The sequence below is a fragment of the Natrix helvetica genome, assembly GCF_964273705.1.
Source record: "Natrix helvetica genome assembly, chromosome: 6".
Taxonomy (NCBI): domain Eukaryota; kingdom Metazoa; phylum Chordata; class Lepidosauria; order Squamata; family Natricidae; genus Natrix; species Natrix helvetica.
Window position 1 is genome coordinate 16,545,493 of NC_138553.1, and position 25,383 is coordinate 16,570,875.

The window sequence follows — 25,383 nt, forward strand, 5'->3', positions numbered from 1 at the left end:
AGACAATTAGTTTGCTTAATTGGTTTGTGACTTTCTGAGGCTCCTTGCCAAGTTTTGCAGATATCGGCCTGGCAGCTCTCCAAGCCAGATAAGGTCTGTGACTGTAAATCCTCCCTTGAAAGACTTTGTTGGATATGAATAAGAAGAATTCACAGTTAATTAATAAAAGAGGTTTTTGTCGGGACAAGGAGTTTGCTTCATACTCTTGGGCAGCTTAGGTTAGAACAGCTGTGTAGTTCAGTCAGGAATGTATCCTCCAGCACTAGATCCTGTTATAGGAAACAGGTGGGGACCTGAATCACTTAATAGTTTGCTTCATGATTGGAGAAAGGAAAATGCTTTACAGCCTGGGAGTGAAGGAAGAGCACAGTACTTGACATTTCTGGACAAAGCACTTTAGAAACCCTCTAGAGATGTCAGAGCACAGTCTTCTCTCATGCAGAAGAAAATGAAAGAAATGATAGCTTAGAAAAATCATAGCAACCCAAAGGTGTGACTTCTGCTTTGCATTATTTCTCCTGTTGTAGCGGATTCAGTGTCCAGATGAGATCAGTGAAACATCTTCAATAACACAAAACACCTATCAAGAACCTGAAAATACTGAATCATCATCTACCCTACAAGAGAAGCCACTTATCAGCATTCTCCCTGCCACTCTCCAAACCACCACAACATCTCCTGCGCCTCTCACCCCTGTATCCAACACTCCCACAGCAGCAACAGAAACCTTCACAACTGTTTCCAACCCTACTATTGGAACCATTCCTAAACATCCCACTATTGTTTCTGATATTACTTTCACGAAGCCTTTGCTTGAACTGCCCACCGCTTCCACTCCTGTCACAACTGACTCAGAATCCTTGCTTGAGCTTCTCACTGGCCTTGATGCAGTGATAGCCGGGCAAAGTTTTCCCGAATTGTTTACCACCAAACCTAACTTGCCAGAGGGGTCTTTCTCCCAGCACCTTATGCCTGATGTGCCTTCTCTGACTGCTGTTCCTAAGCTTCCTTCCACTTCCAACACTATGACAGCTATCCCAGTTACTTCTGTATCCGTTGTCACTGGATCCTCTACACCATCAGTGGGTTCTCTTCCCACAAATCCTGCCACTACTGTTGCTACAGTCAATAGCCCAACTTCAACATCTCCTAGTCCCATTGTCACTGTCACTGAATCCTCTACACCATCAGTGGGTTCTCTTCCCACAAATCCTGCCACTACTGTTGCTATAGCCAGTAGCCCAACTTCAACATCTCCTAGACCCATTGTCACGGTCACTGCAACTGAAACCGCTACACCATCACTGGGTTCTGTTTCCACAAATCCTGCCACTACTGTTGCTACAGTCAGTAGCCCAACTTCAGCATCTCTTAGTCCCATTGTCACTCTCACTGAATCCTCTACACCATCAGTGGGTTCTCTTCCCACAAATCCTGCCACTACTGTTGCTACAGTCAATAGCCCAACTTCAACATCTCCTAGTCCCATTGTCACTGTCACTGAATCCTCTACACCATCAGTGGGTTCTCTTCCCACAAATCCTGCCACTACTGTTGCTATAGCCAGCAGCCCAACTTCAACATCTCCTAGACCCATTGTCACGGTCACTGCAACTGAAACCGCTACACCATCACTGGGTTCTGTTTCCACAAATCCTGCCACTACTGTTGCTACAGTCAGTAGCCCAACTTCAGCATCTCTTAGTCCCATTGTCACTCTCACTGAATCCTCTACACCATCAATGGGTTCTCTTCCCACAAATACTGCCACTACTGTTGCTACAGTCAATAGCCCAACTTCAACATCTCCTAGTCCCATTGTCACTGTCACTGAATCCTCTACACCATCAGTGGGTTCTCTTCCCACAAATCCTGCCACTACTGTTGCTATAGCCAGTAGCCCAACTTCAACATCTCCTAGTCCCATTGTCACTGTCACTGCAACTGAAACCGCTACACCATCACTGGGTTCTGTTTCCACAAATCCTGCCACTACTGTTGCTACAGTCAATAGCCCAACTTCAACATCTCCTAGTCCCATTGTCACTGTCACTGAATCCTCTACACCATCAGTGGGTTCTCTTCCCACAAATCCTGCCACTACTGTTGCTATAGCCAGTAGCCCAACTTCAACATCTCCTAGTGCTGTTGTCACTGTCAGTGCCACTGCCACACCTACAACTTCCTGTTCTTCTTCCCCTCTTTCCTCATCTTCTACTGCTTCCACAACATCTGTGCTATTGACCAAGCACCCCACCCATAAAAGTTCTGCTCATGTCTCGCCTCCTGCCAGAGTTGCTGGATGGCCTGTTGTCCCAATCTCTGCTCTTCTTGGGCAGTATCCCTTGCAGCCTACCTCTGGCATGCAGCTTCTTCTCCTTCCTTCTGGCTTTGGTCCTAGGAAGTCCAAACCTCAGGCCATCGCCCTCTCTTCCCTGCTTCCATTCGGAGGAGGGCCTGCAAATATTTGGCAAAATAAAATGATGCCTAAGTCCCCAACGACTGCAAAGATGAACTCCCCAACGACTGCAAAACAGGAGACGTTCTTGCCAACGAAATCGTCAACGGCTGCAAGATTGGAGAACTCCTTGGCAAATACGCCAGCTGCTGCAAAATTGGAGAGCTTGTTGACGCAGCTAAAGGACAAAAGAGTGCAACAGCTGATGCAGAAAATGCGGGAGTTGATGGCTAAAGGGAATGCTGTAAAGAAAGAGGTGTTGCAGTCCACCTCTCTGCAACTGCTCACTGCGCTGAAGAATGCCAAACAAAAGTCTGTGGCTTCCTTAGTAGCCGCGAAGCAACTTCAAAGATGATATCGTCCTGTAGGCCGTTCACCTCTTTTGTACAGTAGACAGGATGCTTAATGGGCGAGTGTCTTACAGCACCATTACACGAGACCTTTCCATATCCTTGCTTATGGTTGTACCTGATTCCATTCCTGAATTCTTTCTAAGGCGTTCCTTATCCCTTTGAGATGACAGGATCAAAACAGAAAGGTTTTCCTCTGCAGATTTGAAGGACCGAGGGACTTGGAATTATTTGAACCCGCATTTAGAGGGTGCTTCCAGACCCTACTTTAATCTCTGTTAAAGTGAAGAATCTCATTGTTGAGTGGGCCTTCCTTTAACTGAAAGCCCTCTCAGATTCCTGAACGGAGGACACAGATTATTTATTCTCAAAATTTCAGTTTGAGATTGGACATTAAAGAAATGTTTTGGAGAACTGAGCGGAGTTAGTTCACAAATTCTGCTCCCCCCTCCCCCAAAGAGGTTATTTCCCAAGTATTATAGATAGTCATCGATTTATGACCACAATTGGGATGGGAACATACGTTGCTAAGCAAGGTTGTCATTAAGCCAGACAGCCTCAATTTTATGACCTTTCATGCCACGGACATTAAATAAATCACAGCAGTCATTAAGTAAATCATGTGTTTGTTACATGAATCCATCTTTTCCCATTGACTTTATTTGCTGGAAGCCTCCTGGGAAGGTTGCAGTATTAGAATCTTTTTAATACACAATTAGGAAACATATTAGAAGGAGACATATCCAGACATTCAGAAACCATATGAGTTTTTCTACTTAAAGATATGTGGACTTGGGCATCATGCTTTCAATAGCAAGATGGCATTAGTTTCTCCAGAACTGATTCTGAGAAAATACATGAAGATTTGGCAACACTTGACCAATTAGCCCTTCTGAAGCACAACATCTATTACAGTTGTGCTTTTTTAAGTTCGTTTTTCACAATTTTCCATTAATCACTGCTGAAATCCAATTTCTGTAAACAGAGATTTGCGTGTAGACTGTTGGAGACTCTGGTTCACAATGGACACTAGTCCAGCTCTCAAGACCAACAAGCTTATAGCATCCATCAATCTTGCAGATAAGAGGTCCCCCCAACTCTCGCTGTAAATAGAAGGAGGGACAGAATGAATAGGATGCAAAATAGTAAGCATTTTCAGCCACAATACATAGCTTAAAATCAACCCATCATTCTATAGCAGGGGTGTCAAACTCAAGGCCCTGGGCCAGATCTGGCCCACGGGGTGCTGAGATCTGGCCCACAGGACCACCCTGGAAACAGCAAAGGACCGGCTCACGGTGCCTCAGCCAATAAAAACGGAGCTCAGGAGGGCTGCCCGCAGCCCTCCCAAGTTCCATTTTTGCTGGCAGAGAGCTGCAGGAGGCTGTCACAGTTGAAATTGGAGCTCGGGAATCCACTTTCACTGGCAAAGTGCTCAAGCCACCACAGGTGCCCCCGGCACAAGTGTTGTCAAGCTGGCCACTCCTACCCTGCCCCCCCCCCAAAGTCAACTACAACACTGATATGGCCCTCAATGTAATCGAGTTTGACACCCCTGTTCCATAGGATTATATATTATCTATGGCACAAGAAATGCAACAATTAATGATACCCTCCTGATATTTTAACTGCAGCTTTCTTTATCGCTGCTAAGATTTGCCATCCAAAACATCTGGAAGGCAACGGATTGTCTGTTTCTGATTTATGGCTTCATACTTTCAATACCCATCTGAAGTTCTTGTACCATTTGGGGACAATGATTCAAAATAAGCAGAACCGTATCATATCCAGGGGTGGGATTCAGCTGATTTGGACCAGTTCGAGCAAACTGGGTGTTAATTTTAATCTGGTTCGCCAAACCGGTAGTTCTGACAACCGGCTGGCTCTGCTCAACCCCTCCCAGGAATCTCCATGCTGCCCGTTTTGGATGCCAGGTAAGTGCAGGTCCCGCACAGAGTCTCTGGGAGGGCGAAAAATGGGTCTAACCAAAAGTACCAGAAGTCCTGCCTCTGGAGGATCTCCGGAGCCTGGGGGAGACCATTTTCGCCCTCCTGAAGGCTCAAGGAAATCCTCCGGATCCTGGGGAGAGTGAAAATGCCCCCCCTCCCCCCCCGTGATGCAGAAAGCCAACCTGGCCACGCCCCCATGCATCCACCCAGCAACCAGGCAGAGAACTAGTTGCTAAAAATTTTCAATCCCACCCCTGATCATATCCATAGGCAATTTGGTTTGTTTCTGAAGAAGCACATTCTGTATGCTCCCTTCTTCAAAACGGCAGGGAACCGCTCCGCTCATTCTCTACAGCTGCAATGCTGATTTGTGGCAGCGCAGCCAGAAAGCTTTCTGATGTTAAATACAGTCTTGGGATCATATCGCCCGTCTTTTTAATGGATAATCTTACTGATCACATTAGGAATTTCAGTATGATTGGCGCCTCTTCAGTTAAGTGGTCCCAAATGCAAGATTACACTTTTCCCATTTAATGACAATATCCCACACCCGTTACGTACAGGACATGAAGTTGTCCCCATAGCACTTCCACATATATTCGTGTTTTTAATGTCTTCACCCCAGTATCTGGTACAGGCATCATTTGTGAGGAGTGATATTTCTGTTTGCTGTAGCCTTCTGGAAAACCAATCCTCTAGGTGGAAAACAAGCAATACCAGACAAATATGTTTTGATACATGCAACTGTGGGAAAAGACTTATTAAGTGGTTTTTAGCAAATAGTTCCCGACAGCCCAGGTATAACTTTCTACTAGTGAAAATAAGAATATGAGTCACCAAGCCAAAAAAAAAAACCCAAACGATTCTAAATGCATGTTCAAAGAAAATAACCTTTATGGAAGGCTTAGATGCACAGATTTCTATACACACTCTTCTCGTGGTTTTGTTGTGAGATTATTTGGGAGTCGACGAGAGGGGTCCCTCATTTTTTCTACTGAGAAGTTATTTCCCTAGGAGACCTGCTCAGAACAGCAGATGGAATTTTAAAAAGGAGGAGATGGATAGCTAACTATCCTTTCTTCTTTGCTCTCTGACCTCTTTTTCTCTGTGTAATTTAGCTCTCTCCCAAATAACAAGTTACAGGGGGAGAAAAAGATCTTTCTCTTGCTGGTGGCCTGAAATGATCCCTTACACAATCCTTGATTTGTGATGTGCAGACTTCACATACCGGTGCTTGTCGCAGCAAAATGAGATCTATAATGCTTAAGGTGTTCCAGCCGATGTAGTAGAAAATGTAAGGTTTTTTTCTTGAGGGACAAAAGAACTTTGCTTTAAGTGCTGCTAACCCACCTGGAACCTAGCTCTCTGGAGAAAACTCTGACGCTGGGGAAAATGGCAGGAAAGAGAACAAAAAGATGAGTAGTAGTTGAAAGGCGGATGGGCTCAGTTATAGTGGCGATGGGGGTGCCGTTGAAAGAGCTAAAGGACAACGGTTAGGGTCAGATCAGAGTGGCGCAGAGGCTTAATGACTTTGAGACTGCTGGCCAGAAATGATCTGCACCAGAGGTGGGTTCTGGCAAACATTACTGCCTGTTCGCTCGTGAGCATGTGCATGCGCAGTACAATAAAAATTGTTCTGCGCATGCGCAGAAGCCAAAAACAAGATGTCTCCATCAGGAGAACCGGTTCGGGGGCGTGGAAGGCCTGGGTCACTGCCACTACCGGTTCGTCTGAACTGGTCTGAACCGGTAGCAACCCACCACTGGTCTGCACTCCAGTGGCTTAGAACCCGGCACCGTGAGACAGAGTGAGCTCACATTGATCGATCCCTAACTCCTGCCCACCCAGCAGCTTGAAAGCAAAGCAATATTGCAAGTAGATAAATTGGAAGTGATGCAACGACACGTTGAAAGCCCCCTTCAAGTCCCTGGAAATTGACACCACCTCCTGGGAAACCCTGGCACAAGATCAATCAACATGGCGCACGCTGATCCACCAAGGCTGCCAGACATCTGAGGGCAGAAGAAGAACCATAGCATAAGAGAAGCGAACACTCCGCAAAGCCAGAGCTGCAAATGCTGCAACAATGGTACTCACCCACATCTGCCCAACATGTGGCAGAACATTTCATGCCCGTATAGCAGTGGTGAAATTCAAATTTTTTTATTACCAGTTCTGTGGGCGTGGCTTGGTGGGCGTGGCAGGGGAAGGATACTGCAAAAGCCCCATTTCCACCCCACTCTGGGGCCAGCCAATGGTGGCATTTACCGGTTCTCCGAACTACTCAAAATTTCCGCTACCGGTTCTCCAGAATCTGTCAGAACCTGCTGAATTTCACCCCTGCCATATAGGCCTTACCAGCCACCTGCGGACACATCATAGACAGCCCACAACCTGTTAGACATCAAGGTCCTCTTCGAACACGATGGATGAACATCATAAATTGGTACCACTTTGAGAGGGGGAAAACCTAGCTGTGCTTGTGTGTGTAGAGCAAAAGCCAATGGTGGACATAGCCAGACATGAGGCAAGACTGTGAGACCGGTGGCGTAAAGCTAGTTCACCCGCCCACCCACCCACTCCACAGTGCACCAAAGATCGGTACAGAAGCACCGAATGGAATGAATTTGCAATCTAGGCTGTCAGGACTGCATTATGTCCAGCATTTGTAGATTCCCCTGACATTGTATGCCATATGCTAAATAAATAAGGGTCAGATAATCATGGAGAAGATATAGGAAATTACCAGGCGGAGTTTGAAGGTGGGGTAAAATCCTTCATCAGTTTAGAAACACTACACTTCCACAAGAGACTTAAGTCCTCCCTCCTGTGAATTCCGTTGACTCTTCTCTAACGCCAATTTGCCTTGACCATAGCAGATAGATCAGATTCTTATGTATAAAGTAGCATGTAATAAAGTGCTTTGGACTAAACTTCTCTTCCTGGTTCCTTGTGCCTGACAGAAAATCTAGTTATGTGATCGCTAAGAGTCAACACCAACTTGAGGCTACATAATCAATCCAGCAGGACAGGATTCAAATATCCCAAATAAAAGGGAGGACTTCTTATGCCCAACGGCACCTCTACCTGCCAGCCTAGCAAGGTAGTCCAGAAAGGAAGTATGATCAGATGGACTAATTCTACTTTATTGTAAGGTTACATTAGCACAGGGCTGGGTTCCTGCCAGTTCTAACCTCTTCTATAGAAGAGGTTCCACAAATCTACAGTGCCGTTTAGAACCGGTTCCGGCTCCCTCCCCTCGCCCGTCCGCACATCATCAAGATGAAGAGTGAGAGGAGGAATTCTGGGAGTTGAAGTCCACAAGTCTTAAAGCTGTCAAATTTGAACACCCCTGGGTTTTTTTTCTAAAGGGTTAGGGGTTAGGGTTAGGGTTAGGGGTGCAAGGGTCTTGTAACTTGACAGCTTTAAGACTTGCATGCTTCAAATGCCAGTTTCTGAGCCGACATTTTGGTTGCTAAGCAAGAGCATTGTTAAGTGAGTTTCACCACATTTTACAAGTTGACCATGCCCACCCAGTCACATGGCTGGCAAGCCACTCCCACCCGGTGACATGGCCGGCAAGCCACTCCCATAAAACAGGTCACACCTACAGAAGAGGTTCTAAAAAAAATTGAGATTCACCACTGCATTAACAGAATCTTGCAAGTTTGAAAGCACGTTTCTTCCCTGTTGCCTTTGCAGCCCAAGAAACTAGGGGAGGGGTCCCATCGGAGATGTTCATCATGGTCACTTTCCCTTTATGAGCTAAACTGCTCTTATTGAGCCATTCCCTTGGCTGTGGCTCTTTCCCCTGTCTCCAAACATTACTCCTATATACATTACACCATGGAGGAGGAGGGGGGGAGGGGGAGGGGAGGGGGAAGGAGAATTAGAAACGCAATAGCGAAAGGAACAGAATGGACTTGTAGGAATCCCAAATGCCAACTTCCCATACTGCAATATTTTGTTTTAACTCTCATTTGTGGCAGTGCAAAGCCACTTTTCATAAATGTGTACTTTCAGAAACACAACACTGCTAGATCAGGGATGGCGAACCTTTTCGGCACAGAGTGTCGAAAAGGGAGCACACATGCTCGTCTGGGCCACAACCCGGAAGAGGAGCTGCCCCGGGAAAATGAACTTCCGGTTTCCGGTGCATGCCAGCCAGCTAGTCTTCCTGTTACTGGCATACATGGGTGCATGACGATCAGCTGGCTGGCGTGCATGCTCACACCAGAAAACAGAAAACCAAGCTCTTCCAGTTTCTGGCACTGCTGCATGCCCGAAGGTTAGCTGATCATTGCATGCGTATGCGCGCCAGAAACCCCAAAGAGGAATGGGTACCTAGCCGTGCGTGCCAGGTGACATGGCTCCACGTGCCACTTCGGGCACGCGTGCCATAGGTTCGCCATCATGGGGCTAGATAGTACCAATCACCCTCACCTGTTATGTTCCATCCTGCAGTCAAGCACTTGGCATCAGTGGCTAGTTTCTCCTGTTCTGGCAGACAGATAAGTCCTACGGTGTCTCCTAAACAAAAAAGAGGAAATAAAGCAGAACTGGGTTGTGGTATATTCTAGGAAAGGTATTCAGAAATCTTTAAATTGTTATCATCCCTTCAAAGTAGGCCAGATTAAGAAACAGTTACAGCAAGAATTCCAAGAAAGGTCTTTATTGATGTAAATTAAAACAACAAAGTTTTGAGAGCTTGTCCCAGTTCCCCTTTGTCTTGTCTTAAATTAATACAATCAAGCCAGGGTTATTTTGAGCCATGGTGGAGCAGTGATTAGAATGCAGTATTGCAGGCTAATTCTGTCGACTGCCAGCAGTTCGATTCTCACCAGCTCAAGGTTGACTCATGCTTCCGAGGTCAGTAAAATGAGGGCCCAGATTGTTAGGGGCAATATGCTGACTCTCTAAACCTCTTAGAGAGGGCTGTAAAGCACTGTGAAGTGTTATATAAGCCTAAGTGCTATAGCTATTTTGAGTTTGTTTCCCATGCTTCCCTCTTCCTGGAGACCATGTAATCTTTTCTGCCATTCCCCAATATCTCATTCTTCTTTTGCTTTCCTCCCAATTTTCTAAATTCCTTTATAATGTCCAATCACAATCGTAGGATGAGATATTCTCCTATTTATGCAGATAGCAATAGATTCAGTCATGACAAATATTGGACTATTTCAGTCGGATAGGATGAATCAGTTGCAAAATAGCATTTGTACATCCTAGAGAGCCCTTTCTTTTCCATTTACACACAAGGCTTTTTACTGAAGTCAACTCACAGAAGGTACAAATCAATGGGGCTCAATATGACTAGTTTAGTACTTTTGACAAGCCGTTGTTACAAGAGCTTTAGCTTGGTTCTGACCCATAAAGTTTCTTTAATCTAGCAACTCTGGTTCAACTGCTTTCCAGCTCAAATTTCTTTGGATTGACATTGTAGATAAAGGTCTTGAACCAGAGGTGGGATTCAGGAGGTTTTGACTGGAGAAGCGGTAGTGGAAATTTGAGTAGTTCGAGAACCGGTAAATACTACCTCTGACTGGCCCCACCCCCATCTATTCTCTGCCTCCCAAGGGAGGCCCAGTTGATCTGGAGGAAATTGGGATTTTGCAGTATCCTTTCCCTGGAATGGGGTGGGAATGGAGATTTTACAGTATCCTTCCCCTGGAGTGGGGATGGAATGGTGATTTACAGTATCCTTCCCCTGGAGTGGTGTAGGAATGGAGATTTTACAGTATCCTTCCCCTGGAATGGGGATGGAATGGAGATTTTACAGTATCCTTCCCCTGGAGTGGTGTAGGAATGGAGATTTTACAGTATCCTTCCCCTGGAATGGGGATGGAATGCAGATTTACAGTATCCTTCCCCTGGATTCGGGGTGGGAATGGAGATTTTACAGTATCCTTCCCCTGGAATGGGGAGGGAATGGAGATTTTACAGTATCCTTCCCCTGCCATGCCCACCAAGCCATGCAACGGCCACCAACCCACGCCCATAGAACCAGTAGAATTTTTTTTGAATCCCACTACTGTCTTGAACCAAGAAAGTTATTTCCCCCATTATAGTACCTGTCTGAATGGGGATGTCCAGTTCTAACAGACTAATGTCATTGCTGGGAGGAAACCCACTGAAGTTGGTATGAAAGTAGACAGCTTTCACTGAGATCTGAGTGCCACCTTCTGCACCAGGAAGCCGGTTAAGGATCCCTAGGACAGCTTTGTCTGTTTGAGTGCTAAAAAAAAAAAATCCAAGTTCACCATATGCACAATTTAATAACAGCAATAGCATGTTTCTTTTTTGCAGAGCAATGTTGCACCATTATCTACACTCTGAGACCTACATCTATGTCCAGAAACCCACAACCCCAACTCCCTGTTTATGATATGAACACAACCTAGAGCCCCTGGAAGAGAATAAGATATAAATTTGACAAAATAAAGAAATAATACAGCCTTTTGATATTCCTGAGAGATTCTACCAGGGGTGCTAATTTTTTTACTACCGGTTTGGGTGCATTCTTCTGTGTGTGATGCCTCTGCCCATGCAGAGGAGCTTCTGCACATGAGCAGAAGCGTCCAGGCAGGTGGGCGGAGCCTCCTGCCCCCGCTACTACCGGTTTATCCGATCTGGGCCGAACCAGCAGCAACCCACTTCTGGATTCTACAATATATTGCAGTTAGCAAATTTGTATGGTTAGTTTACAAAACCAATAATAATTGGATTATCTAATGACTAGAGGAAAAATCTATTGAGTATATACTTTAAGGAAAAGTTATCCAATGTGCACTTCATGGATCTGTGCACTGGGAGTTGCTGAATTACAACTCCTAATGTGAACAATATGGAGGAATACTAAAAGTTCTGAGTCTAGCAACATCTGGGACACCTGTTATATAGCAATGCTATATCTACTATATTGCATTTGAGTTTGCTACTCAAAATGTTTGCCCACCGATGCATATATCAGAGGATGGTAAAAAAAAATTATAGGAGAAGCAATTTGCATAAAGTGTGTCTGTTTAAGAAAAATGTACAGCTGAGGTATGTATGTATGTATGCATGCATGTATGTATGTATGGTGTCACTTAGTGGCTAATACATCTGCCTAATATGTACCTACTCAGCTGGTCATTAGGGCAGAGAACCGGTTATTAAATTATTTGAATCAATTACGATCGTAAGTCAGGTTCTACCTGTACCAATGACCTTCTTACAAAAAATGCAAAGTGCTGCATTGATGTAAAAAACATAATGTTAGAAGATAATGATGTCAGCAAAGTCCTCTTTTTTTGTGGATTCTGGGCCCATAGCAACCCATATCAAATTTTCCGACCCAAGGATGATTCCCATGAAATATACTTCGGTTTCATTCAGAGAACGCAACAAAAGTCCCTCGGCCAGGGGTTGTATCCTACGCAGGGATACAACCTTTTGAGAAAAAATCCTAGTATATTTGCTTACCTTACATTACAATCTCCAGCAGTCAGAACCCAACTTTTCTCAATCAAAATTCCTATGCAAAAGGGTTTGTTTTCAAACTGTAGGCTCACAAGCCATGGCCAAGATACTGGAGATGCTAGATTGCCACTAAACGGTTCCAATTTGCCCTGTCCTTCCAGTGAGGTATTTGTCAGCATTGCCTCCATGGAAAACAGATCTTCTACTGGAATTCCACACTTGCCTAGTGCCAGAAGGAAGGTTTACTATTAATTGTGTTAATTCTAGCATCCAAGTGATAATTCCATAAATTTGTGCAAAACTTGCAACACCTTTACTACGTCTGCCTTCAGCCCCTTTTCAACTACCACTTTTTTTTCCACATTAAGCATTAAATTTACTTAGAGAAGCGGCAGAATTAAGTAGAATTATTCTGAATAACCTCCCATAGAGACATATATTCAGAAATAATTGCTGTTTCATTCCCAACATATCACCTCCAAGTTAATTAATAAAATGTACGTCTGGAGGAGGAATGTCTGCAGGAGAAATTCAAAAAGTCAAGATGGCAGTCATACCATGCAAACGAAGGCCTGCAATTCTGTTATGCCTAATCAAGCAGTCAATATCAGAGACTTTAAAGTATATTTATGCAACAAATCAAAGAGAGCCAGTTTGAGGTAGTGGTTAAGGCACTAGGCTACTATCAAAACCAGGTGATTGTAAGTTGTAGTCCCACCTTAGGCATCCTGGTGACCTTGAGCCAGTCCCTGTCCCTCAACCCTGGGAAGAAGGCAATGGCGAAACACATCTAGAAACGCTGCCAAAAAAAACCCTGCGCAGATTAGTCCAGGCAGTTGCCAGGAGTCAAGACTGACTCGAAGGCATCAAAACAAAAACAAAAACTTCACCCAGAACATAAAAACAAGCGTACAGTAATTTATTGCTCAATTTTTTCCTAAGACGTCTCTTTATAGGAGGCCACTTGGCCAGAAATCTAGAGACATATGCACACTGCACAGGCTTCTAAATGCGCTTTCAAAACATGTTTCCTTCGGTTTGCTTGTTCCGATGCTGGGTTTTTGTTTTATTGGTAAAACAGATTGAGTTTTTCTGATGTGTCATAAAAGGTGACCAATAAACTTTCTAAATGAATAGGAGAAAAATACCAGAATCGGGAGGTCTGTTGGGAAGCCTACAGTCTAGGAAAAACAGACACACAGACACACCCTCCTCCAGCTTAAAATTATTACATGGACTGTTGAGTTCTATCCCATTCTCGCTTCTCTGAACCGATCCTTGATTCATCTCTTCAAAACCGATCTTGAAGCCCTTGGCCCCAACCGAGCCATCTGTTCTGAAATGCACGGTCAAGTAGCTGCTGCTTGAAAACAGTTGAAAGTTCCGTTTGTGGCCACACAACGTTCCTGCAAACCATAAGACAAAGAAGATGGTATGCCAAAAAGGTATTCCATTTACCATATGGTTGGGGAAGAGCCAGAAAACATAGGGTGAATTGTTGCTGCCTGCATGAGCCGGGTATCCCCTCTATGATTTATCCAACTATTTCTTTTCAAGATTTATTTTCTGCCTTTCCTGCAGGAACTCCAGATGGCATAGATAGCGCTTGTCTTCAAAGTACTTAAGTACTGAGAAGCAACCCCGTGAGATGGATTGGGCTAAGAGACTGTAATTGCTCAATATCCCACAATAAGCTGCCAGGATAAAGGGTGGACTTCAACCCTGGACATTTCATAAATCAGCCTCTTAGCTGCTGCACCAGACTGAAGGCACTTCCACATGGTCAGTGCAAAGGTGGCATTCAGCAGGTTCTGACCACTTCTGGAGAACCAGGAGCAGAAATTCTGAGTAGTTCGGAGAACCGGTAAATGCCACTTATGACTGGCCCTGCCCCCATCTATTCCCTGCCTCCCGAGTCCCAGCTGATCGGGAGGGAATGGGGATTTTATAGTATCCATCCTCTTGAGTAGGGTGGGAATGGAGATTTTACAGCATCCTTCCGCTGGAGTAGGAGGGAATGGAGATTTTACAGTATCCTTCTCCTGGAGTGGGAGGGAATGGGGATTTTACAGTATCCTTCCCCTGGAATGGGGTGGGAATGGAGATTTTACAGTATCCATTCCCTGGAGTGGGTGGGAATGGAGAGTTTACGGTATCCTTTCCCTGGAGTGGGAGGGAATGGAGATTTTACAATACCCTTCCCCTGCCACACCCACCAAGCCACGCCCACCAAACCAAGCCACGCCCGCCAAGTCACACCCTCAGAACCGGTAGTGAAAAAATTTGAATCCCAGTGTTACCATCCCCAAAATATTCATCAGAGCAACTTACTCCTGTGATGCTTGTCCTGATCACACCATTATAACCTGCACTTTCCCAAGCTTGTCCCAACAAGAGGACATCACCATAAGCCTTTGGTCAGCTCCCTGCCTGCCCTTGTCACGCTGCATTTGGTCACATTGAAGAAAACAAAAGGCCGTTCATCTGAATGAAGTTTGACCCCCTTAGTCTGGACAAAGGATTTCAAGGTACAATGGGACCTTGTGACCAAAGGAAGATCTGCAGCTTTAAGAGATGGGACTGGCTGAGAGTCTTTATAAATGGACAAGCAGCCTTAACTCACGAAGCACATACTTTGCGATTTTGAATAGCTGAGCTGGAGGAAAATTGCTTGAGATGCCCATCAAGTAGAGGTGGGTTCCTACTGGTTCGGGCTGATTCAGCCGAGCAGGTAGTAATTCGGCCATGCACATGCCCGAACCGGTTCTATCGGTGGAACTGTAGGTAGCGCCATCTTGTTATTTGGTTCTGCACATGCGCAGAAGTAATTTTTTTATAGCATGCATCAAGCACACATACGCCCGAAGCACATCCCTGAGCGAATCGGCAATAAAAAAATCCGGAACCCATCCCTGCCATCAAGGACCTTGGTATGGGGACCCAGAAGTACAATGGCAACGTCCCATATCATTTCTCTCTCTGAGACCACTATCATCTACACCAAATGATCAGACTTTCAACGGGAAATGCCTAAAAATGCATAAATATTCATAGAGGGAAAGGCAGCAGTTAATAGTCTACAGCTCAGTTCGAAAAAGCTCTGATGCGTTTCTAAGCCTAATCAAACAAAAAATACAATTTCTTCGTTATTTGTAGACTTGCCAACCATCTGGACATAATCATCAGTTTGATAATTCCGGTCCACAGTCAGGAAAAGCAACAATATTTAGGGCTATGAACTAAAAGACAGAGGACAACGTACCAAGCAATTGTGAATGTTGATCTGGTCCATCATAGAAGCTCAGGGAGTCCCAACTGCAGTCTTTAGCATCTTCAATAACAACATCTCGTATCACGGTTTTTAGTTTGCTTCCTGAAGCAGAATAGATTGTCCAAGTGCAGTTTAGTAAATTAGGATAGATGTCTGGATAGTTTGGAGAAACTATTTCTGCAACCCCGACTGGGATCAAATCCAAGACTGGACATCCTTAAAGAAAGGGGAAGCAAGACTTCTTATATTTCTGGAATTTTTGTTTTGCCCATTATAAAATATAAAACAAACAAAACAAAACAGTCCCTCTGTTATCCAGACCAGCCTTCATTAACTTGACATCTGGCCGATCAGTTTATACCACAGCTCACAAAGTTTCCACCCAACAGGCTGAAGCTTCTAGAATGCCAAGAATTGTAGTTTCAATAGATTAGGGTATTTAAAAGTGTATTTAAAAAAAAAAACATTATTGGAACTTGGTCTTTTCCAGTTGCAGCACGAGGCAGCATGCCTTGTCTATTAGGCCAAGTGTCACCAACCTTTCGGACCTCAGGGACCATTAAATTCATAATTTTAAATCCCATGGACCCCTAATATGAATAAGTGACGGGATGGGGTCCTTCAGGCACTTAGCTTGGCCGCCTGTTAGTGGAGAGAAGCGGCCATGGTCAACCGTAGGTTTGTTGTTCATTGAAGCTAGGAATTGCAAATATGGCAAAGAATGAATGTTTGTCTTGCAGCCAGCCTGGGCACTAGATCGCCCCCCTGCAAACTCTGTCTTTTGAGGAGCCTGGCCGAAGTTTCGGGCACCACTCACTGAAGCGCTTGGACTCTCAGTGAGGGAGGGAGTGCCCAAAGGACCCCATCCCATCAGCGAGTGGGAGTAATGCTTTGGCGGGCCGTATCTGGCCCAGGGGCTGTAGTTTGAGGATCCCTGATTTAGTGCAATTTTTTAAAAAAATGTAAAAATGCAAAGATTTCTCTGCGGACCACCAAAATTTTCTCGCAGATCACCAGTGGTCCACGGACCACCAGTTGGTGACAGCTATATTAGGCCACCTGCCCTAGAAACCAGGATACCCATGAAGAACAAACAGTCCATTTGGTCTTTCACCAGGCTGTGACCCAGGGATTGTAATCATGGATGCGTTGGCATGACGAGCCTGGCATGGGTAGGTGTGATTAGGGGTTTTGTGATTTTACTGGGCTCTAGTCCAATTTTATGTGATTGGTTGTATTAATGGAATTCTTTCTTTTTATTTTGTTCACCTTCTGGAACCTCCTGGATAGATGTAAAAAAAAGGATCAATGAATAAATAAGATATCAATAAATGTTCGTACACACAGGCACTGTCTCCCTCCGAGAGAAGAGGAAGACTGTGCTTGCATTAAATGTTGGCATTTCTACGGGGAAAACATGCTTGGTTCAAGTGTGTTTTTTCCTCCGGTGGGACCAGTCTATCAGGGCAAGCTGATCTACCCAGTTCTGGGGCGGAGCATGCTGCTTCCGTTTTCACCTTTCAGCCCCAATCCAGGGGCATTCGCGGGCAGTCACTTTATTTCTCCCTTTATTTCTTTGTCGGTAAAACATAAATTTAACATGCTTGGTTCATGCTACCTAGAAAATTATCTACACATTAATGGTTTGGTTCCCTACACTGTTCTGACCGAGGCTTCCCAAGAGCATGAAGCAAACTCCTTGTTCCGACAAAAAACCCTTTTATTAATCTACTGTGAATTCTGCTCATTCACATCCAGCAAAGTCTTTCAAGGGAAGATTTATAGTCATAGACCTTATCTAGCTTGGAAAGCTGATAGGCCGATATTTGTAAAACTTGGCAAGGAGTCTCAGAGAGTCACAAACCAATTAAATGAACTAATTGTCTCCTGCAAACTCCACTCCCCTTTCGCTCCTCTTTTATTTCCTCTGGGAGGGGCCATTCATAGTGTGGCCTTACTCCAAGTCAACTCCTGTTCTTTAGCTGTTCCCTTCATCTGGCAATTCTGAGCATGAGCAAGCTGGGAACAGGCTCCAGCTGTTTATCTGCCTCACTGATGTCTGACTCTGAAGGCAGCTGATAACTGGCATACGGCTCTGGCCGCCTCTCTGCCTCCGACGCAGTGTCCTCATCAGAGCCTTCCCCAGACTCCAGGACAGGCTCATGTCCCTCCCCAACCTCCTCACTCTCTGAATCTGCTGCTAGCTCCACTGGCTGCTGGCAGGCTGCAATATACCTACTCCTTCCTACTTTAGTACATTTTTCATACACAAACACAGCTGTCATACCTTTTCGAATATCTCTATCTTGTACAGGATCTCAATGGAAAAAGAAAAAAGGAATAGCATGATACATCTTTATATTTCTGAGCTAACACAAAGGTAGTTGATGGTTCAGCAAGTAGAGATATGCGTATAACTATTAAAATCTATTCCTGTTTTATTATTTATTTATATTTATTAATAATTTCTACAATAAAAGACAAATCAAAAGAAAAAAACAGGAAGTGCAAGAACCCCAAAAAGAAAACTAAAGTTAAGATAAATGATTTCTGACCTTTTCAACAGATAATTACGATCTTATTGTTCCTTCTCCCTCTTAAATATTTTACCTCATGGCTCTCAATCTTCAATTCCATTAATCATCTTTTTTTCATCTTTCAGCAAAAAGCCCACATAAATCTTTCAAAAAGAAAATTATTTTTCCTCTCCGACCAGATTGTCCTGATCAGTAGAATCACATTTTGTTGGATTCTATTCTACAAACTAATTTAGTTTTCACAAACAACACTGAGTGGTGTCAAGGCCAAAATATACAAATTGAACGAATTGAAAAAGATGATCAATATTAACAGCTTATCTGTCCCATGTAGAGCAACAGAACATTAATCAATTACTGTATTTTTTGGAGTATAAGACGGATGTTCCCCCCCCCCCCCCCCAAAAAAGAGAGTGAAATCTGGATGCATCTTCTACACTGAATACAGCATTTTTGGCTACCAACTCCCTCCCTTTGTAAAAATGGAGCGGGGGTTTGGGAGGCTTGCATAGTGCTCTGGGGGTGGGGTGGGGGCAAAAACGAGCAAAAAACAGGCTGTTTTGTTCATTTTTGCCCCCCAGCTCCCAGGAGCATTCTACAAGCCTCCCAAAGCTCTGCATGTCTCCCCCCTTTTTTTGCAAAAAATGCGGCGTGCAGAGGGTTTAGGAAGCCTGCAGAGAGTACAAAAACTTTTTTTTTAAATTTACCTCATCAAAATCATGGTGCCTCTTATATTCTTGTGTGTTTTATAGTCCAAAAAAATACAGTAACTCAATTAAACCAAGAAATTCCACAATTGGATTCACATCCTTCTGGTCACCAGTCCCTTACCAGATTTTGATGGATTTCCTAAACCCTGACGGAGTCAGAGACATCTGGATATAGAAGGAGCACCTTCCATGGTTCCTCTAGATGACATTTCCATGGCAAAGGAATGGAGTCCACTCTACCAGATCTTATCAGGTAGAGAGGCATTGTTGTGACCAGGTAATCTGCAGGTACCAAGTCCTGAATCACAAGGCAATTTAACGGTGACAAACACCGTTCTGAATTTCACCCAGAAAACAATTGTCTGTCAAAGCAGCTCTCCAAGTCGTGATGTTATATGTGGCAATCAGGAAATATCCATAACTACTTAGCCTTTGCCTAGGTGACACTTCCAAATACATTAATATGGTAATTAACAGAATAGTTAATGCAGCTTTCTAGAAATTAGAATAACAACGCTTTTAGAATGTATTACAATGAGGCAAAAGATGGTTATCAGGCTTGTTGATGTTATGTACCTTGTCCATCAACAGTTTGCAAAAAGTTCATAGGTGACTCCAATGACCGTAATGAGGTTTCAAGACCCATGTTATTGACTGGCATCTCTGCTGGTCCCTTCCCTATTGTGAAGAGGGAGGGGGAGGGACGGAGGGAGACACACACACACACACAAACACACACACAGAGCGGTATAAGAGTTATTGAAAAAATTGAAATCATAGAATCATAGGCTGAAATGGACCTTAGAGGTCTTCTAGTCCAACCCTCAGCCCAATGAAGAAAAACTTAATTGCGTCCTGTACAAATGGCTGCAAAATCTTTTCTTGAAATCCGACAGCGATTGGAGCACCCACAACTTCTATAAAATAAAATTATCTATGCTAACCCCAATGAAGTGTAAGTAAGCATACTGTACAAAGTTAAATCATGTTTAAATAGCGGGGTCTGACTTGGGTTGTTTCCTTGATTATATCATCCTTCTTCCTTTTGATTACATAACTAGGCCTCTTAGCTAAAAGGGGTAAACATATGCTAAAATACGGAAATCAAACAATCAAAGCTACTTTCCTCAGATTATATTGAAGCCTACGTCTTTCACACGTTTGTGTTAATCTTAGAATTACAGTAGGTTTATGCTAACTTGCGTGCTAGCAAAAAAAATCTGACATTCTAAGGAATTAGAAAATACATTCAAATGATGCTTGCTTTGCTCAAATCTAGAAGTTCCTAAACATTTTGCCATCAGATCTTCCTTAGAAGATCTTTAAGGGCCCACCTCCCCTAATATTCCAAAAACCAAAATGAAAGAACAATGAAAACAATACAATGAAACTTTATCTTCTTCTGTATACATAAAAAAGATGACTTAATCTCTGGAAACAAATACTGTCGGGGTAACACACCCCTAACACCCCTCGGGATGTCGGTGTGTGGGTGTATTCTAGCATAATACCAGAATGTGTGGGCCACTGATATGAAAAGGACTGAATTATATCTATAGTGTCAAGTCACAGTACTTTTGACAGTGATAGTGTGCATTTTGGATTCAAGTTCTGTTAAGATACAGCCTGTTGTGCCTTAAAAAGGCTTCTACTGTACAGCACAGGGGAGTTGCCATGGCAACGGCTTTGCAGTACTCCACAAGGGGGCTCCCTCTAATACAGGTTTGGGATAAATACATACCCGGGCTACGCTGGGTTATCAGCTAGTTTTTTAACAAAGACATAAAAAATAAAAATCTTCAAACCTCCTCTGGAGTCTGCCTGCACCTCCCCAAGGAAAGTATACCTCACAATGTGGGAACCCTGCTCTAATCCAAGCAGACAATGCCACTCAAATATTGGAAGACAGTATTGCTTAGCATTTAGAACCAAAGAGAGACCATGGGGTAGGACTATACTTACCTTTCATTACAGATACAATCCAGTCAAAAAAGGCACTCACTCGTGAATAAACACCTGGTCTCTTAGGCTGAGCACAGCCCACGCCCCAGCTAGCAAGTCCGTGGAGCATAAATGGCTTGTGTTCATTTTGGCAAACCAGCAGACCTGAATCCCCCTGGAAAAAAAACATGCCCACAAACACACCCAATTTGCAAAATGTATAGAAAGAACACGCTGCTTTATATTTATATTTCTAATGCACACGTCTAAATCCATCATTTTTCCACGCAGGCATGGAATTTTATAAGCTGAGTTGCAGCAAGGGCAATAACGAGAATGGCTGTGAGACCCGTGTATCAGAGTTATGGCTTTCAGCAGCAGTAGAGATTCTCTCTGAGGTCGGTGGTTTTTTTGCAGATGTTTCATTACCAAACTAGATAACATCATCAGTGCCAGAACGGAGTGGGATTTGCTCTCATTTTTATATACTAATGGCTTGCCCCGTCAGTGTTGCTCTTGGGGATTCCTTGATCTACACGCCACTCAAACGAGACAATCAAAAAACCCCAAAGGAAACAAAAAAACCAAGACACTTCCTCACAAACAATCAACATCCATATGAGCAAAGATTGACACCAAGATTAATAACAGAACAGGCGAAGAATACCCCAATCAAGAAGCTACCAACACAAATAAACAAACTAATAATAAACAACAGCCTAATTAAGAGCACCAAAAACAATCCTGTCAACACCAGAGGTGGCATTCAGCCAGTTCTGACAGATTCTGGAGAACCGGTAGCAGAAATGTTGAGTAGTTCGGACAACCAGGAAATAGACTGGCCCCTCCCCCGCTGCCTCCCAGCTGATCTTCTTTGTTGCCCTGAAAAGGAGCTGAAAAGCAGGTTAGTGGAGAGGGGAGGGAATGGGAATTTTGCAGTACCTTCCCCTGCCACGCCCACAGAGCCACGCCCACAGAACTGGTAGTAAAAGAAATTGAATCCCATCCCTGATCAACACTGATAGGACAAGCCACTAGACTAGTATATAAAAACAAGAGCAAAGCCCAGTTTCTCCTAACACTGATGATGTTACCTAGTTTGATAATGAAACATATTGCAAAAAAACCACCCCACCAAGCTCAGAGACCGCAATTCAACCCTGAGCTACAAGTATTCTCTTCTGTTGGTACCAGTAAGGTACCAGCCCAAAAGGAACCATGTTTATATCCCCGTGATGGAGAACCTATGGCACACATGCCACAGGTGGCATGCAGAGCCATTTGTTAGGGCACACGAGGTGTTGCCCTGTCAGCTCAAGCACGCATGAGCACGCTGGCCAACTGACTTCGGCCTTCATTTTTGGCCGTTTTTCGCCGGCTGCAACCCAACGCGCAAACTGGATGTTCGGGAATGAACTTCCAATTTGTGCATTGGGCCATTTTTCTCCCTCCAGAAGGTTCAGGGAAGCCTCCGGAGGGTGAAAAACAATCCTACAGGCAACTCAAAAGATTAGGAATGGACTTCCGGGTTGCTCGTAGGGCTGGTTTCGTCCTCCGGAGGCTTCAGGGAATGGAGGGGCAGGGAAGGACGTTTTCGCCCTCCCCAGGCACCTAGAAAGTCTCTGAAGCCTGAGGAGGGCAACAAATGGATCCATTGTGCACTAATAGTGGGGAGAAGATGGGGGTCGTGCGTGCACGCGTTGGAGGTCACGCGCATAGAATTATGGGTGTGGGCACGCCCGCGCACAACCCCCCTGCGCTCCCTCTGCTTTTGGCACACGATGGGGAAAAGGCTAGCCATCACTATTATATCCCATGAACAATACTGATGCCCCAACCCCCAATCTATTATTCTTCCCTTCCTGAAAAAGTGTGAAAGAGTTCCAAATTCAACCTTTAAGTTACTGATCCTCTTTGGTCAATAACTGTAACTTATTTAATATAATAAGATGCAGTTGATCCATTTTTGGTAGCTTGAGCATACGTTCCTTATTCTAGTTTACCCTTCTGGGCTGCAGTCTATGTTTTTCTTGTCCCTTGATACCTGGCAGGAATCCTGGCCTTCCAAAGATGCAAAACCAGCACACAACATCTGAGGTGTGATGCCTCCAGGGTGATTAAAGTAGTAGTTTTGCTCACAGAGGTCATTGGCCACCAGTGGGACATGCATTTGTTGTAGACGGGTAGCGAGACCTCCAGCTATAAAACAGGAGAATAATATTTCAGAGTAATGCATTTTTTTCCCTTTGATGGGAAAAAGGGATTGGAAACCTTAAACACCTAAAGAGCCACAACAGTCCTAATCGGAAGCCCCACGTTCAATTCTGGAGCCAACAGGAAGTCTGGTTATCCCACCATAGAGTCTCCTCCTAGGGCGGCGTCATTTTTCCTTTTACTGACCTGTGACAGGGAGCCACAGAAGAGGGATGAAAGAGCCACATGCGGCTCCAAAGCCGCTGGTTGCTGACCCCTGGAGTAGATACTAGGGCCATGATGGTGAACCTATGGCACATGTGCCACAGGTAGCACGTGGAGCCATTTGTTAGGGCATGCAAGGCATTGCCCTGTCAGCTCCAGCTGACTTCAGCCTTCCTTTGAGCCTGTTTTTCACCCTCCGGAGCCTTCAGGAGCCTTAAGAAGGCTTCCCTGAAGGCTCCGGAGGGTGAAAAACGGCCCTACAAGCAAACCTGAAGTCTGTTCTTGAACTTCCAGTTTGCCCGTAGGGCTGATTTTTTGCGCTCCAGAGGCTTCAGGGAAGCTCCTGAAGCCTCTGGAGGGCCTCCGGGGGGGGGGGGGCAGGGAAGGCTGTTTTCGTTCTCCCCAGGCCCCTAGAAAGCCTCTGGAGCCTAGGGAGGGTGAAAAAAGTGCATCAAAAGTGGAGGGGAGTGCTGGTCATGCGCGCATACGCGCTGGGGCGCACACATAGCACCTGTGCACGACCACCCTGCACTTCCGCAGCTTTTGGCACACAAGCCAAAATAAGTTAGTCATTACTGCACTGGGTGGAAAATCTTCAAAATGCATTACTAAGGTTTGGATCACATCTACGTAAGTTATGCCTAAAAGAAAAAGATTGCAGTTTTCCTCCCCAAAAGCTAGGTGCATCTTATGGTCCGGAGCATCTTATAGTGCCAAAAATACAGTAGTTCTAAGAATAGGTTCATTTGATTCTGAATTCCGAAATGCTACAGAATAAACATTTCTGCATGGATATAAAAGCTGTATAAATTGATTTGGATGCATTCAAGTTGATATAAATAAATTTGCTGAGTTGATTAAAAGATCTGATTTGGCTCAGAGATTCAACGGATACATTTTCAAATTGAATTCCCAAATCAAATATCCATACCCCTAACATATATTTACCCAGGATGTGTGCAATGTGCTCACACAGTTGTATATTGATCTCAAAATGCAGAATCTCTCTTTTTATTAAATGTCATGGTGTGTCCCTCTAAATCAATGGTTCTTAAAACTGTTTGACCTTATTACTCGTTTTCATGGCCTTGAATTATGTCATTATTCCCATTAAAAACAAACAAACTCTTGTTTTACATAAAGTATCTTGGTGGGCGACAGTCCTCAACTCACAAAACAAGCAATTACAAATTGCTCCATCACCCCTCAGGATATCTCCAAATTGCTCCCTTGGATAATTACGCCCAGTTTAAGAATCACTGTTCTAAATGGAGAAGAACAATAAAAGGAGATTGCCAAATTTCACATCAAGATTTGGTGGTAAATCACAGGTCTCTAAATTGCTTTAATCTGAATTGCTCTAGTTAGATTTTGCAGCAAACTTCCAGACAGAACGTGGCTAGATTACTGTAGAAGCTTAACATAAACAAGGCCTCAAATATAAGAATACAGAATAACAGAGTTGGAAGGGATCTTGGCGATCTTCTAGTCCAATCCCCTGCTCAAGCAAGAGACCCTACGCCAGGGGTATCAAGGCCCGTAAGTTGGATGCGGCCTGCAGGGTGCTTAGATCTGGCCCACAGGGCCGGCCTGGAAACAGCAACAGACTGGCCCGTGGTGCCTCTGCTAGCGAAAATGGAGCTCGGGGAGGGAGCGCACGTGGGCTCCATTGTCGCTGGCAGAGAGCTGTCGAAATAAACTAAAAACAAAACAAAAGGAGAAATGTTTCACCTTTTGCTTTTGAGCATGCAAGAAGGGGCAGGAAAGGAGAAAGGGAAAGAGGAAAGACAAAGAAAAAGATGGGAAGGTGGGAATAGAGCAAGGAAGGAAAAATAAGGAAAGAGGAGAAGGAAGAAGAAAGTGGAAGGAAGGAAGGAAAGAAGGAAGATGGGACTGAGGGAGTCTGCCTTGGCCACCACAGGTGCCCCTGACATGAGTTCCATGTCAAACCCACAATGGCCATGCCCATCATGGCTACACCCACCAGCCCTACAAGGTCAAACACAACCCCGATGCAGCCCTCAATGAAATCGAGTTTGATACCTCTGCCCTACACCATTCTGGACAAATGGTTGTCCAATCTCTTCTTTAAAATGCCCAGTGATGGTGCATCCACAACTTCTGAGGGCAAACATATCCATTGTTCTCAAGGACAACCGATCTCCTTAGTTCTAGATCGGTTCTCTCCAGTGGTGGGATTCAAAAAATGTTACTACCGGTTCTGTGGGCGTGGCTTGGTGGGCGTGGCTTGGTGGGCGTGCCATGGCTTGGTGGGCGTGGCGTGGCTT

General features: G+C 44.5%; 1 protein-coding gene across 8 annotated transcripts in view; it reads right to left on the reverse strand.

Annotated features, from left to right (window-relative positions):
• Positions 1-3,461: 3,461 nt before the first annotated feature.
• OVCH1 (ovochymase 1) overlaps positions 3,462-25,383 on the reverse strand; it is a 56,139-nt gene continuing 34,217 nt past the window's right edge. For 3 of the 8 annotated variants that reach the window (XM_081957141.1, XM_081957139.1, XM_081957142.1), the window contains 11 exons: positions 22,722-22,876; positions 20,699-20,852; positions 19,313-19,414; positions 17,777-17,806; positions 15,481-15,705; positions 13,451-13,624; positions 12,222-12,441; positions 10,829-10,992; positions 9,201-9,287; positions 5,319-5,452; positions 3,462-3,911 (listed from right to left, as the gene is read on the reverse strand). In XM_081957141.1, coding sequence (XP_081813267.1) covers positions 3,747-3,911; positions 5,319-5,452; positions 9,201-9,287; positions 10,829-10,992; positions 12,222-12,441; positions 13,451-13,624; positions 15,481-15,705; positions 17,777-17,806; positions 19,313-19,414; positions 20,699-20,852; positions 22,722-22,876 — 1,610 coding nt within the window. In that variant the 3' untranslated portion in view covers positions 3,462-3,746. Of the gene's footprint in view, positions 3,912-5,318; positions 5,453-9,200; positions 9,288-10,828; positions 10,993-12,221; positions 12,442-13,450; positions 13,625-15,480; positions 15,706-16,581; positions 16,772-17,776; positions 17,807-19,312; positions 19,415-20,698; positions 20,853-22,721; positions 22,877-25,383 lie in introns of those variants that run through there. The other 5 variants (XM_081957144.1, XM_081957140.1, XM_081957143.1 and 2 more) reach the window with 5 other exon arrangements.